This window comes from Penaeus vannamei, chromosome 9 (assembly GCF_042767895.1).
Source record: "Penaeus vannamei isolate JL-2024 chromosome 9, ASM4276789v1, whole genome shotgun sequence".
In the NCBI taxonomy this organism is placed as follows: Eukaryota; Metazoa; Arthropoda; class Malacostraca; order Decapoda; family Penaeidae; genus Penaeus; species Penaeus vannamei.
Window position 1 is genome coordinate 558,460 of NC_091557.1, and position 12,500 is coordinate 570,959.

The window sequence follows — 12,500 nt, forward strand, 5'->3', positions numbered from 1 at the left end:
TAATTGATAGGTACCGCTATGAATAAAGTACGACAAATTATTCTTGGGTGAAAAGAAGCAGGAAAAACGAGTTTGAATGTGCGTACGTGTTGAGTGTGTGTCAAGGACTTTTTCTAATTTGACAGTAGCAGATCCTGTTCTCTGTTAAGAGGAAGTTAAGAAAGAGAGATGGCAATTGAGACAAAAAGCAAAAAAAAATTGGACTTGGTAACATTACCAATTTTTTTATTTTTCTATTTCAGTATATTTATTGCTATTATATACCCATATGCAATTTACTAATGATGTTTTTTCTCTCAATTTTTCCAAACAGACAACAACCCAAGTCAGACTACACCTATAGTACCTCACTCACCTACCGTGATCGAGTGACCCCAGACCGGAAGATCGGGTCCCCAAACATGTCCCGTCGGTCTCTTAGGGGTGGGAATGTGGGCTACCTCAAATCCCCAGATTTCTCAACCGCTGGGTTAGACGATGAACTCACCACCAGTAGCCTTAATCTCAGGAACCGAGCAGTACTTAGGTCCATGGATGCTCTCTCAGGTAAAGTGTTTGTGCCTTTTCCGTGCCTTTGTTATTGGTACATTGTGCGGTTGGAAAGAGCTTTTAAGTTTATCAAAGGTGGTAGTTGTGTTTTAAGGTATAAGTTCTCTTTTTGAAAGGTATTGCTGTTTTTGACTTTTTATATCAAGTTCTTCCTTATTATTTAACCTTAGGGTTGATATTATTTTTTTCATTGTCAATTCCTTTTACTTTGCTAATAGTATTAATTCATTTATATACCTTATGTATAGGTGATTTTTGCCTCAGTGATTGTTGGCTTTTTTTTTTTTTTTGATAGGCATATATTTTTATATTATATTTGTCATTTGATTTATAAAACATTTTGTAGAAAAAAGGAAGTATCAAAGAAAACTTTATTTATTAGGCTTCTTATTGTGTGTGTGTGTGTAGATACCAGCGATGCTGAAGATACGCAGGAACAGCTTATCATACCCAGGAGAAGATCCAGTCGGAGTCGAAGTATTGATGTCATGCCAAAGTCAAATGGCACAGCAATGAGCCGAACAATAACGTCTTCAAGTAAGTGCATGTTAACCCTCTGTGTGAATTTTGTTCACTTTCCGTGATTTGTCTTTGAATGATATATCTGCTTCCTCCTTCTCCTCCTCCTCCTCCTCCTTCTCCTTCCCCCATCCTCCCCCTCCCTGTTCTCCTTCTCCTCCCCCTTTTCCTCTACCTCCTCCTTCTCCTCTTCTTCCTCTTCCTCTCCCTCTCCTGCTGCTCCTCCTCCACCTCCTCCTCCTCCTCCTCCTCCTCCTCCTCCTCCTCCTCCTCTTCCTCCTCCTCCTCCTCCTCCTCTTCCTCCTCCTCCTCCATCCTTCCTTCCTTTTCCTTTCTTTATAAACTGAATTTTATATTAGTACAACCCAGATTCTTTATTATACAATTTAAATTCCTATTCTAGGATGTGTCCTTACTTGTAAAGCATATTAGAAACCTGTAACATGTGCAAGAGGCATTTGATAGCATTCTGATACAGTCAGGATTACAGACTTCTGAAACAGTGGTTTTGTTTGCACTTTATTATTCCTTGCATGACTGCCAATCATAGGAAACCATTTATGCTATAAAATTTCAGAAACTCCTCTCTCTGAGAAATATGTATGTTTTTCTCAGAGTATATAAAATTTACAAAATTTAATTTTTTTGAAAAGTTAAGTCGCCATAAAAAATGCCACTTGGCTTAGAATGAGCACATTCAAATGACAGTTGTAGAGTAACACTGCCATGGTTAGCTTAAATGACTTGCAGTACATCTAGGTGTGTAGCTGATCCTTGCAAGTCAAAGGTGATACCATATTGAAACCAGATGTCAGATGTCTTAAATTGTCATTTGTACATTTTTATAACCGTGACATTTTTTATACATTTATATGAACTTATTAATTTTTTTAGAATTAATTATGTATTGGGTGAGAAAAGCTGTTTGTATAGCAATTTTACTGTATGATGGACTTGTGGTAAATAATGAACTAATTTGTAATTTGTATCCGATTTGCTTCGCTCTTGCACTTTATAAGAACAAAGATTTTTAACCATCGAATTGCTAGAAAACCTAGTTGTTCTGTTGTCAGGTTAAGGATTACTTGTTACAGTAAAAATATATCCAGTTTAGTCGCTCAGATATAGATTTCATGGAACATGTTAAAATCAAATATATTTTGATTTATGAAGTGCCATAGAAAGTTCCAATACTGTTATCACATTTGCAGACATATCAGTTGTAGCACTGCATGAACTTCTTCTTCTTTTGTCTCGTCTCCTAAAATCAAGTAATTTTTCATTCCCAGCTTACACAACCACAAGAACCCTTCACCGTGGCCTTGATGCAGACAGTGATGTTGATGATGGCAGTGAGTCTACAGTCCCAATTCGTGCAACACCATTGACGGCAAGAGGTGGAACACCCCTTGGCCGATCCTCAACACCACTCACTAGTTTGAGAAGCAGATCAACACTCACTGCTGAAAATACCAGAGGAGGCTACACTTTGGCAAAGGGGGCCATTGCTGAAGACATTGAGGAAGAAGATGAGAAACCCAAAAGTAACTATTTTCCCTTTTTCGTAACTATGAGAATTTTTTATTCACTATTTTGTCTTTTAGCTTGTAATAATTTTCATTTCACAAGATACACTTGGTTAACATAGTTATGAACAATTTGTTTCTGTAGACAGTTTAATGTGTGTATGTATTCACATAAAATGTAAAAATTACTAATAAGTTCATTGCAATGTCCAGATACTATTGTGGCATGGAGTCAGAAGACCTGGGAGACTGTGGTGCGAATCACAATGATAATGACCACCTCAGTGATAGCCATGGCCACAAGAGCAGTTACAGCCACTACCTCAAATAAAGTCGATGAAGATTCCCAATCAGAGAAGGCCTCTCAGTCATCATTCATATCCAGAATTAACACAACACGAAGGAGGATGATATCCTCGACGACTGAGTACTGGGAATCAACAAAGGAACGCCTAAGGAAGAACCCCATTCTCATCTGGATTCCGTTGCTGCTGCTCCTCCTTTTATTGGCTCTTGTGGGTGAGTTGACACTGCTTGTTTTTCCATTCAGTGTGTAATGCTGCATGCGTATTTATTTCGTGTTAAGTGTATGTGCAAGTGAAGCCACCTTATCAAAAAAATGATTGAGTGGAAGACATGTATATTGTCAATGTACTTAAGAAAGCTCTCTAAAACCCTATTTTTGAGTAAAGCATATTAATAAGGGTTAAGAAGTATGGATTTGATTATGATTACTATTATTAAAGGGAACATAATTTGGAGAACTCTGATGAGAAAATATAGAGTGAATCAGAAGCACAATGTATGGTTTCCACTCAGATACAAATAGTTACTCTCAGATAAGGAAATTCTTTCATGTGTATTTGAAGAAATGAACAAATAGGTACATCCTATTTATTTTGGTTAGTTTAATGATTTGAGCTACAATTTTTAAGATTTGATATTGTATCAGTTCTATGCTACAGGTGTTTGGTTATTTTGTTATGTAAGCATATTTTTTTCATAAATTATTATTTTTCCATAAAAAGATAAATAAATAAATAAATAAAATATGTAGTTCTGAAAAACAGCTTCAGTTGCATAATATGTGGAATGAGCAATTTGGCTTCTAATTTAAAACAGTGAAGTAAACTTTTAAGAACCAACAATAATCACACACAAATAATTACTAATACATTTAAAACTGTTTGGAATTAATGAGCTTAACCCATTGATGCAAGGATTACAAAAATGTGTGTCATGACCCCAGTACTTTTAGTTTATTAGTTGTATTTAAAGTTTCCTTAAATTCCTCCACAAGTGCATAGTCACCAAGGACTAAATTATACTTCTTTTTTATTTTTATTGTTAATAGTATTGCCAACACCTCAGTAATGGGTACGGCTAGATATGTTGTGATATGTCAGCCTATGATGTGTGTACGCGTCATGACTTTCAGTGGGTGGTCTGGCTATGCACAACTTGGGCCAAAAGTCTAGACTGTTGTATAAGATTATATCACAAATAAATTAGGCCCTGTCACCACATAATAAAAATCAGTGTCAGAAATATTAACCCCCTGGATCTGGTTGCAATGATTACGTAAGTGGCTAGCATCCCAGGCGTGCGGCGCCTAGGCCGGGTGTGCACGAACACCCATGAGCGGGGACAAGACTCTGTGCCTCCCCTTTGAAAAGTTATTTTGTGAAAACTTTTTTAGATTTATCACCATTTTCCAATGTCCATATTTTCTTTTCATTTGCTTTATCCAGATGGTAATTGTTTTCCTTGCACAGACTCCATAGCATGTCTCTATGTAGTAAATAGTTAAGTGCAAGAAAAAAAAGAAGGAATATTTGGTTATTTGTGTCATATATTTCCTTTATTTTTTTGTAATTTTCAATTTTACGTAATACTACCTGCGCCACTGGTCAGAGTGGCCAGGAATGGAAATGCACAGCATGGAAATGGTGTCCTCCCTGGAGCCTGTGCTCTTCTAGTCACTGCTTACCCACATTACATTCCACATTTGTTTATCGATGGGAATAATGCTAAAGCCCCCTTCTAAGTGTCAAATCACACTCCAAGAGGTTTGCGCTCTCATGGCGAGTCGTTTTCATTACCCTGGCCTTTGCTCTTGACGCTTTGTTCACGTCATCCGTATAGCTGCCCAAGTTTTTCCTTGATGTGACCGCAGTGTCGTCTGGATCCAGGGGGTTAATAGCACTAGAGGGAAGAAACAAAAAAAATTGAGAAATTCAAGGAAAGGGGAAATCTATTTGCCTACTAATTGACTCCTTCGTGGTTGAGCACTTGTTGAAGCATTTATGTGCAAGCAAAATTCACAAAACAAAACTTTAGTAGACAGTATATGTATGTGTATTTGAAGCACCCAACATATTCTATGATTCATATGATCTTGATAAAGGGATCATCCAACATGACATCATCTAATAAATTCAGTTATTTCTCTATGTTTCATAAAGAGCTCGTCCTGCCTGCTTCATACGTGTTCAGTAGATTGGTTTTCATAGTAAATTTATGTATAGGGTTAGGCTGTCTCATCCATCGTTTCTTGATATTTTTCGTCATTGTTTGTACATTTATTTGGTTGAGTGACTGTTCTATCTGTTTTAGCTTTTTGGTTGTACTTGATCTTAGTTCATGCTGGATACATATGAACTAGTTTTGCACGAAGTAGATGTAATTGCAGGTTTAAATTATTATATTGCAATGAATATTAGTTTTATTTAGTTTTATTTTGTTGGAAAGTTTAGTGACTAACATTTGTTTTCATACATTTGTGGAATACTTTGACCTTCATTAATAATCTGATGGAGCACGCTGCTGTATAAGAACAAGGAGAATATCTGAGCTTCAAGTTTATATTCTAAGCTTTGTGTGGCTTACTGTGTTCTATTTTGAGAGCTGATATCTTGAGAGTAAGCTCTTGAAACTGTGCAAATTTTTTGTGTCTAGATTTTTTTTTCTTTGTGTCAGTGATGAAAATGAAAAAGACTTGTTTGTTTACTGTAAATATTATTTTTGATTTTTGGGGGAGGGGATGAAATACAATTTTGGATGATAGAGAGAGAGAAAGATTGAAAGAAGTTACTTTGTAAAGTCTATTGAGTTTCCATTTCAAGTTATTTCCCATGTTGCCCATACAACCAATCGTATTTTATAAAAAAGTAAACCCCGAGACCCATATCCCGTATTATGGCTTCTGTGATATTCAAGCATATATAAACACCATGCTTAATTTTTTCGATATTCCTCTTTCGTCAAGGTTATTTGTGCTGATTTGTTGTTTTCAGGTTGCAACATACCAAGCTCTCCAACCAACAGTACTCAGTCTACTAATAATACTATTAATAATTCTCTAATAACTTGAGTATTTCCTTTCCTATGATAAAAAAAGAAACTTGGAAGCTCTTTTATTTTTTTCTTGTCTCTTTTCATTCCTCTGAGATAGTATTATGGGAATCACCAATGCCCAGTCTCAAAATGAGTATTGGTTTACACATAAGTGCTAGTTGGCATTTGTAAAATAAGTGCTGCGTGTAGTGCACTTAAAGTATGATGTGTGATTAGCATGTGGTAGTTTGCTATCATAGTTGAAGTATTACCTGTAAAGTTTTGTAACTGCATGTGCCATGTTAATCAGACTGCATGATAGCAGTATGTATGAGATATATTACTAATATGTACGTAGAGAGGGCTTTCTGCTAAGTTAAGATTTCTTCTCTCAAGTAAAATATGGTTACCAAGATTAAGAAATCCCCTCTTTTATGCTTGTAAACCATTCACCTGATAACATGAGCCAAGAAAGCAGTTAAATTAGTTGCCTGATGCTTAAAAAGGATTCCAAGCTACAGATGCTATATAAAAAAATATATATACTGTCACCCATAACCAGATTAATTTGTTGGTATATCATATTTTAGTTTATACTTCTGTATTTGTTTTGATATTATATAAAAAGTTGAAGTAAAAATGGAATTATTGGGACTAAAAGAAAGAAAGGAAAGTTGTTAAAGTTAATTTCGATTCATGTTATCAGAAGAATGACCAGCTAATGATAATTTTCTCTACTAACAGCTTACTGGTGGCTGTTGCAGTCCCGTGCCAAGACAGGTGATGCTACTGATCCCAAAGAAACTGATGGAACCTCATTCCTGACACTTCTTGTGACTTCTGTCTCTGATATGACCCGTTCATCATTATCTGGCATCTCTTGGGGTCTTGGCCTTGCTTGGCTGTCCCTCGTAGACATGTGTGAATGGATTGGATCTGCATTTGTTGCTGGTGTATCTGCTGCTTGGGTATCAGTTTCAGGCATGTTCACATGGCTTGGGTCTGTGACGTATGCCTGCCTTGCTTATGCATTAGACTGGCTGTATATTGTGTTAGGGTTCCTGCAGTATATAGGCCTAGCCATCCTAAGTTTCTTTACTTCTGGTGTCTCTTATCTCTCTGCCCTCTTCCTTCCTGTGAATGATACCAATAACAATGTGGATGAAGCCCAAACCATCACTGAAGATGTCCAATCATGGAGCGTAGTTGGCTGGGTCTCGAGCATCGTCTCCAAGGAAAGTTTCTCTCAGTTGTATGCAAGTGCTTCTGAAATAACCCAAACCTCTGGAAATTGGTTGTGGAATAGCTGGCTGTGGCTTATTGTGACCCTCGGAGAAGCCCTTACCTCCGCTGCTTCTTATGCCCAGTGGCTCCTCTTCAGCTTCTTTTCTCTTGTTGTCTACCTGTTAACGGGACTGTGGAATCTTCTGGTATACTTATTCCTTGGTCTGATTGGCCTCTTTACATCTGCCGCATCGTCAGTCTCATATGCTGCTGTTACGACATCTTCAGCTGTGACCAACGGTGCCAAGCTGGTGAGGAACTGCATCCATTTGTTATTATTGTTGTTTTTTACCAGATACATATAGAATATGATATTCAGATCTTTGTTTACTATATTTTAAACCATTAAGAGTACAGATTAATTTAGAAATAAACAGAACGTTCATGTATTAACCCTTCTCTTGATTTCCATTCCAGATTGTCCTACCTTTTTATGGATCTTCTGAATCAACAAAGGAAACCACAAGTAAAACCATTGTCACAACTCCAAAAGTGGAACAGAATGTCAATTTGAACAATCCCTCAGTTGTGGAAATTGTAGACCGAGTATTGGGAAGCGAGGAGTTGAAAACCCTCATTGCAGCTGTGGCATCAGAGAGTTCCACTAAGGGGCAGTTGACTATGGATGATGTATCAAATCTTGTGAAGTGAGTTTTGTGGGTATAATGCTAGTAGAACATAACTGATTCAGAAAATATATGGTGAATATTCATTATTCTTTGTTATTAAATGAATAAATTTGCATAATTTTCTTTCAAAGGTCTGTTGTTGAAGGAGAACTTAACACATTCAAAGAGGAGACGTCTGCCTTGCGAGATGAGGTGGGCTCAAAGATTTCAATAACAGAGGACACCAACAACTACATCTTGTCTATGCAGGCGCATCAAGAACACCTTATCAAGCAATTGGATGAGGTATATAAAATTATTTCTTTCATTTCTTACATATTTTTTGTAATTAATTCTTGAGTTAGGTAATATCACTCCTGAAATTATCTATTATAAAGTTATCCTGTTACCCTCTAGGAATCCAACTTTCAAAATACAGTTACTAATTTGTCTTCTGAACACTAGTTGGGCACAAGACTAATCAAGATGGAAGGATCTAATGAGGAAAATCAGAAACTATCAGCAGAACAGCGCCAAGAGTATGAAGACCAGTTGACAGGTCTCAAGAAAGAGATAGACCTGCTTGGCACCCATCTCGACAAATTACAAGTAAGAATATTTTTGTTTGAAATAAGAGCAATGCATTTTAAATGCACACTTGCAAAATTGAAAATTAGTATTAACAGCATTATTATAGTTAAAAGTTAACCATTGAATGCTAATTGATTTAGTATGCAGTCTACTTGAATTTGCTCTCTTCCTCCATATAACAGACAGACCACACCAACCTTGCCACTGAAGTTAAGAGCTGTTGCAAAAATAGCAGTCTGACATTAGCTGATGTAGAGAGACATGTCACCACTCTACTTGGGGACATCCTAGGCCTTCCAGCATCCTCTCAAGATGAAGGAGCAGAAGATGGAGTGAATACCTGGAGTGCTGGAGAGATGGGTGCATGGCTCAAGAGCTATTTTGTTGCCAAGGATGAGCTGGAAACCAGACTCAATTTGCTAACAGCATCAATGCAGATGAAACCAGTGGAAGGTATGCTTTAATCTAGAGGAACTGATTTTTTCTTGTTGTTCAAGGATGATGGACTTGATTTTTGGAACTTTTCATGAAGTTGAGTTACTCCAACGGATTATTCAGTATTTCTTTTCAAAAGTAAAAGGGATAGATTAGAAAAGGAAATTAGTAAGTCATGGTAATAGTAATAATGCTAATGCTAATAATGATTATGATAATGATAGAGATAATGATAATATTGATGATAATAAGGAATATAAATGTTTTGCAACCTCTCCTGATATTGGTAATGTATTTCAGGTCAGAAATTTATTACAGTGATTTTATAGATATTAAGCTATTTCATAAATTTAAAATCATGAAAGGTGGTTGCAAACCTTACAAGGGGATATGTGATAATATTTCAGTTTAAAAGATTTAAGATATTTTCAATATTTCGAATAAAGACAATTTTAGGAACACTAGATTAATAATTAAAGAGAAGAGGTTACCTTCCTACCTATGAAACAAATTATGAGAGTATACTAATCTGTTGCAGGTGAGACTGATACAGACAAAGCTTCAGCAGTTTTGATACAGCAGACGATAGCACAGACCACACAGATGGTAATGGACACGGTTTTAGAAAAATTACGAGCAGAGATCCATAAGCAGCATTCTGAATTCTCAGAACAGTCACAGCAGCAGGTAGCTGACCAAGTCAATCTCCAGATGCAGGCAGCAGCTGAGGTCCTGGGAACACAGATTACAGATCAATTACAACATCGTTTTGAGACCACAAAGGTACAGATAACAGACCAAGTGAACATTGCTGTAGATTCAGCAGTCAAGGATGCCGTACCCAAGTCTGTTGCCTCAGTTGTACCTGATGTTGTAGCAAAAGCAGCACCTGATATGGTTGCAGCAGTTGTTCCTGACATTGTTGCAAAAGCTGTTCCAGGTGCAGTTGACTCTGCAGTAAAGATTGCAGTTGCAGAGGCTGTACCAGAAGCTGTAGAAATGAAAGTGTCTAGTGCTGTATCATCTGCTGTACGAGATGCAGTTGCTGAATCTGTTCCTGAAGCTGTGGCTAAAGCTGTACCAGGAGCTGTATCAGAAGCTCTACCAGATGCTGTCAATGAGGCAGTCAACGCAGCTGTTCCTGAGGCAGTATCAGCAGCAGTCCCAGAAGCTGTTGCCTCTGCTGCACCAGAAGTGGTAGCCTCACTCCTGCCATCAGCTGTACAGGCTGCAGTAAATGAGACAGTGTCATCAGCAATTCCTGCTGCAGTGGAAATGATTGTAAATAAGGCAGGTGATCAAGACTTAAAGGTAAGGCCTAAGACTCACTTTAGGGATGTATATGGAATCAAGGCCTAGTTGTAAAGAGGTAGGAGTGAATATACTGTGTATATTACAGATATGTTTACATGGATATGTACTGTATGTATTTGCACTGTTAATATTTTTTCAGCTCTCACTTACGGCACTTATTTCCAATTGCAGCAGAGTGGAGGTGACAACATTGCCATTATGGGAGTCTCCTCTGCAACAGACAGTAGTGAAGAAGGGAAAGTATCTGCTACAGTCAACATTTCTCAGAATCTTAACAATGGATCAAACTTTTCATTCGTACCATCTGGCAGTGCGTTCTCAGCAGGGTTAAATGAATCTGCTGTAATACAGATTGTTAAAGATGCACTCATGAAATATGATGCAGACAAGACTGGAATGGTGGATCATGCCCTAGAAACTGCTGGAGGAAATATTATATCAACACGCTGCACAGAGAGTTACCAGGTAAGATGAAATAAGTATAACAGTACCATCATCTGCATTTATAATGTCCTAGTATATTATGTATTATATTTTGATTTTTCAAATCTTTATTCTGTTAAGGTTATTATTAATGTTTTTAAAAATATTTACCCTTTTTTCTTCAGGTACACCAGGCTGAAGTGAGCATTCTTGGATTCCCTGTATACCGCTATTCAACAAACACCCCTCGCACCATCATCCAGCCGGGCCGCATGCCTGGTCAGTGCTGGGCATTCAAGGGATCTCAGGGCTACATTGTAATTCAGCTGGCTGGATCTGTCCGACCAACTGGATTTAGCTTGGAACACATACCCAAATCTCTGTCACCCACGGGGGAAATTGATTCTGCCCCACGCGAGTTTGAGGTATGGGGCCTGCAGCAAGAGAGTGATGAAGGAGTTTATCTTGGAAGCTATGAGTATAACCAGAATGGAGATCCACTTCAATACTTCCCAGTTACTGAAGAGAATGCCCAATATTTCCCAATGATTGAGGTCAAGATTAATAGTAATCACGGGAATTTGCAGTACACCTGCATTTACAGATTTAGGGTTCATGGTTTGCGGTATGTTTAAATGATGTACCGTTGATCTCAAGTGCTATTAACTTAGATGTGACTGTGGCCTTAGATTCAACAACTCCATTTGCATATCTGGATGAGTCATACTATCCTATTTTGTCAAATACTGCCAATCTCCTGTCCACTGATTTTTATTTTAAATTTTTTGTATAGATTGCTTGACTGAAATTCAGAATCCCAAAGCCATATGTGCTTTTAAGAAGTTGGATGTATTGTAAAGACATCAGTACCTGTTGTTGCCAGGGTAGTGAATCCCTTGGTGAATATGAAAGTGTGATAGTGTTTTCTTTTAATTTCTTTATTGTACAGTAAGACTGGACTGCAAGCTTTATATTCTTGTACATTGTACAGCACATTTCCTCTGGAATGAAAAATTGATCTCTTGTATGTATATTTCATTCTATCATTGAAGAAATACAAAATTGATGTGCAAGTTGCTAAGTTTATTTTAAGCTACATGATGGTAATACTTTCTCAGCTAACTCTTGATTTACATCATTGACTAATTAAAAACTCCCCTTCCCTAGATATTGCAATTGTTATAAATTTGGTCACCTTTCAGAATTATTTTCTTTGTATTCATACTGCAGTATATTTAAGAATTTGAGTCATTAGTTTTTGTTTTAACTGTACTGTATAGAAAAATATTCCCTTATTTTAAGATTCCAATACATCAACAAAGAAAGGTCATATTGGTTCACTTACAAAATAATCAAGAACTTCACATTTTTGTAAGTCTGAGTGTTGTATTGTTTTGGGATATTTTTGAATGTCTGTAGAAAATAACTTCATGTTTGTTGACTGTTTGTATATAAGTATGAGAGAAAGAGAGAGAGTGAGAGAGTGAGCGAGCAAGTGGGTGAGTGAATTTCCAGTTCAGGTCTGCATTTGCACAACTTTGTGCTGCAAAATGCATATGAAGCAAATGTATTTTTTTTAATCTGGTTAAAGGAAAACAAAGCATTGGTGCTGAACATAGCCTTCCCAGCCCAAAGATGTATCATTTAATTTATAGGGTGGCCTGTTACCTGCCACTGGTTGGTCATGAAGTTATCTGTACCTGTAAAAGGTATTGTATTTGTTGCAGAATGGAAGTTTTAAGGTTTATTCTTCCATGATGAATTAGTCCACAATTTCACTTCAAAAATCAGTGGAGGCTATGATATGGTTGTCAAGAGTTCACTCTAATGTTGCCAAAGGTTGCTTAAGATTGTGCCATTCACAAGTAATGAAGTTTACTCCGTGCCTGTTTTAGAGGCTTAGATGAACTAGTAA

The 12,500-nt window shown here is 37.1% G+C and overlaps 1 protein-coding gene across 9 annotated transcripts in view; it reads left to right on the plus strand.

The window, feature by feature from the left end:
- The window catches only part of LOC113822415 (uncharacterized), a 107,134-nt gene that overhangs the window by 94,260 nt on the left and 374 nt on the right, over positions 1-12,500 (plus strand). For 8 of the 9 annotated variants that reach the window (XM_070125148.1, XM_070125146.1, XM_070125149.1 and 5 more), the window contains 12 exons: positions 314-546; positions 958-1,086; positions 2,358-2,612; positions 2,808-3,113; positions 6,675-7,465; positions 7,632-7,861; positions 7,975-8,128; positions 8,288-8,431; positions 8,596-8,866; positions 9,387-10,159; positions 10,334-10,627; positions 10,771-12,500. The exon at positions 10,771-12,500 is cut by the window's right edge and continues 374 nt beyond it. In XM_070125148.1, the coding sequence (XP_069981249.1) occupies positions 314-546; positions 958-1,086; positions 2,358-2,612; positions 2,808-3,113; positions 6,675-7,465; positions 7,632-7,861; positions 7,975-8,128; positions 8,288-8,431; positions 8,596-8,866; positions 9,387-10,159; positions 10,334-10,627; positions 10,771-11,220 (4,030 nt within the window). In that variant the 3' untranslated portion in view covers positions 11,221-12,500. The remainder of the gene's footprint in view (positions 1-313; positions 547-957; positions 1,087-2,357; positions 2,613-2,807; positions 3,114-6,674; positions 7,466-7,631; positions 7,862-7,974; positions 8,129-8,287; positions 8,432-8,595; positions 8,867-9,386; positions 10,160-10,333; positions 10,628-10,770) is intronic. The other variant, XM_070125147.1, reaches the window with a different exon arrangement.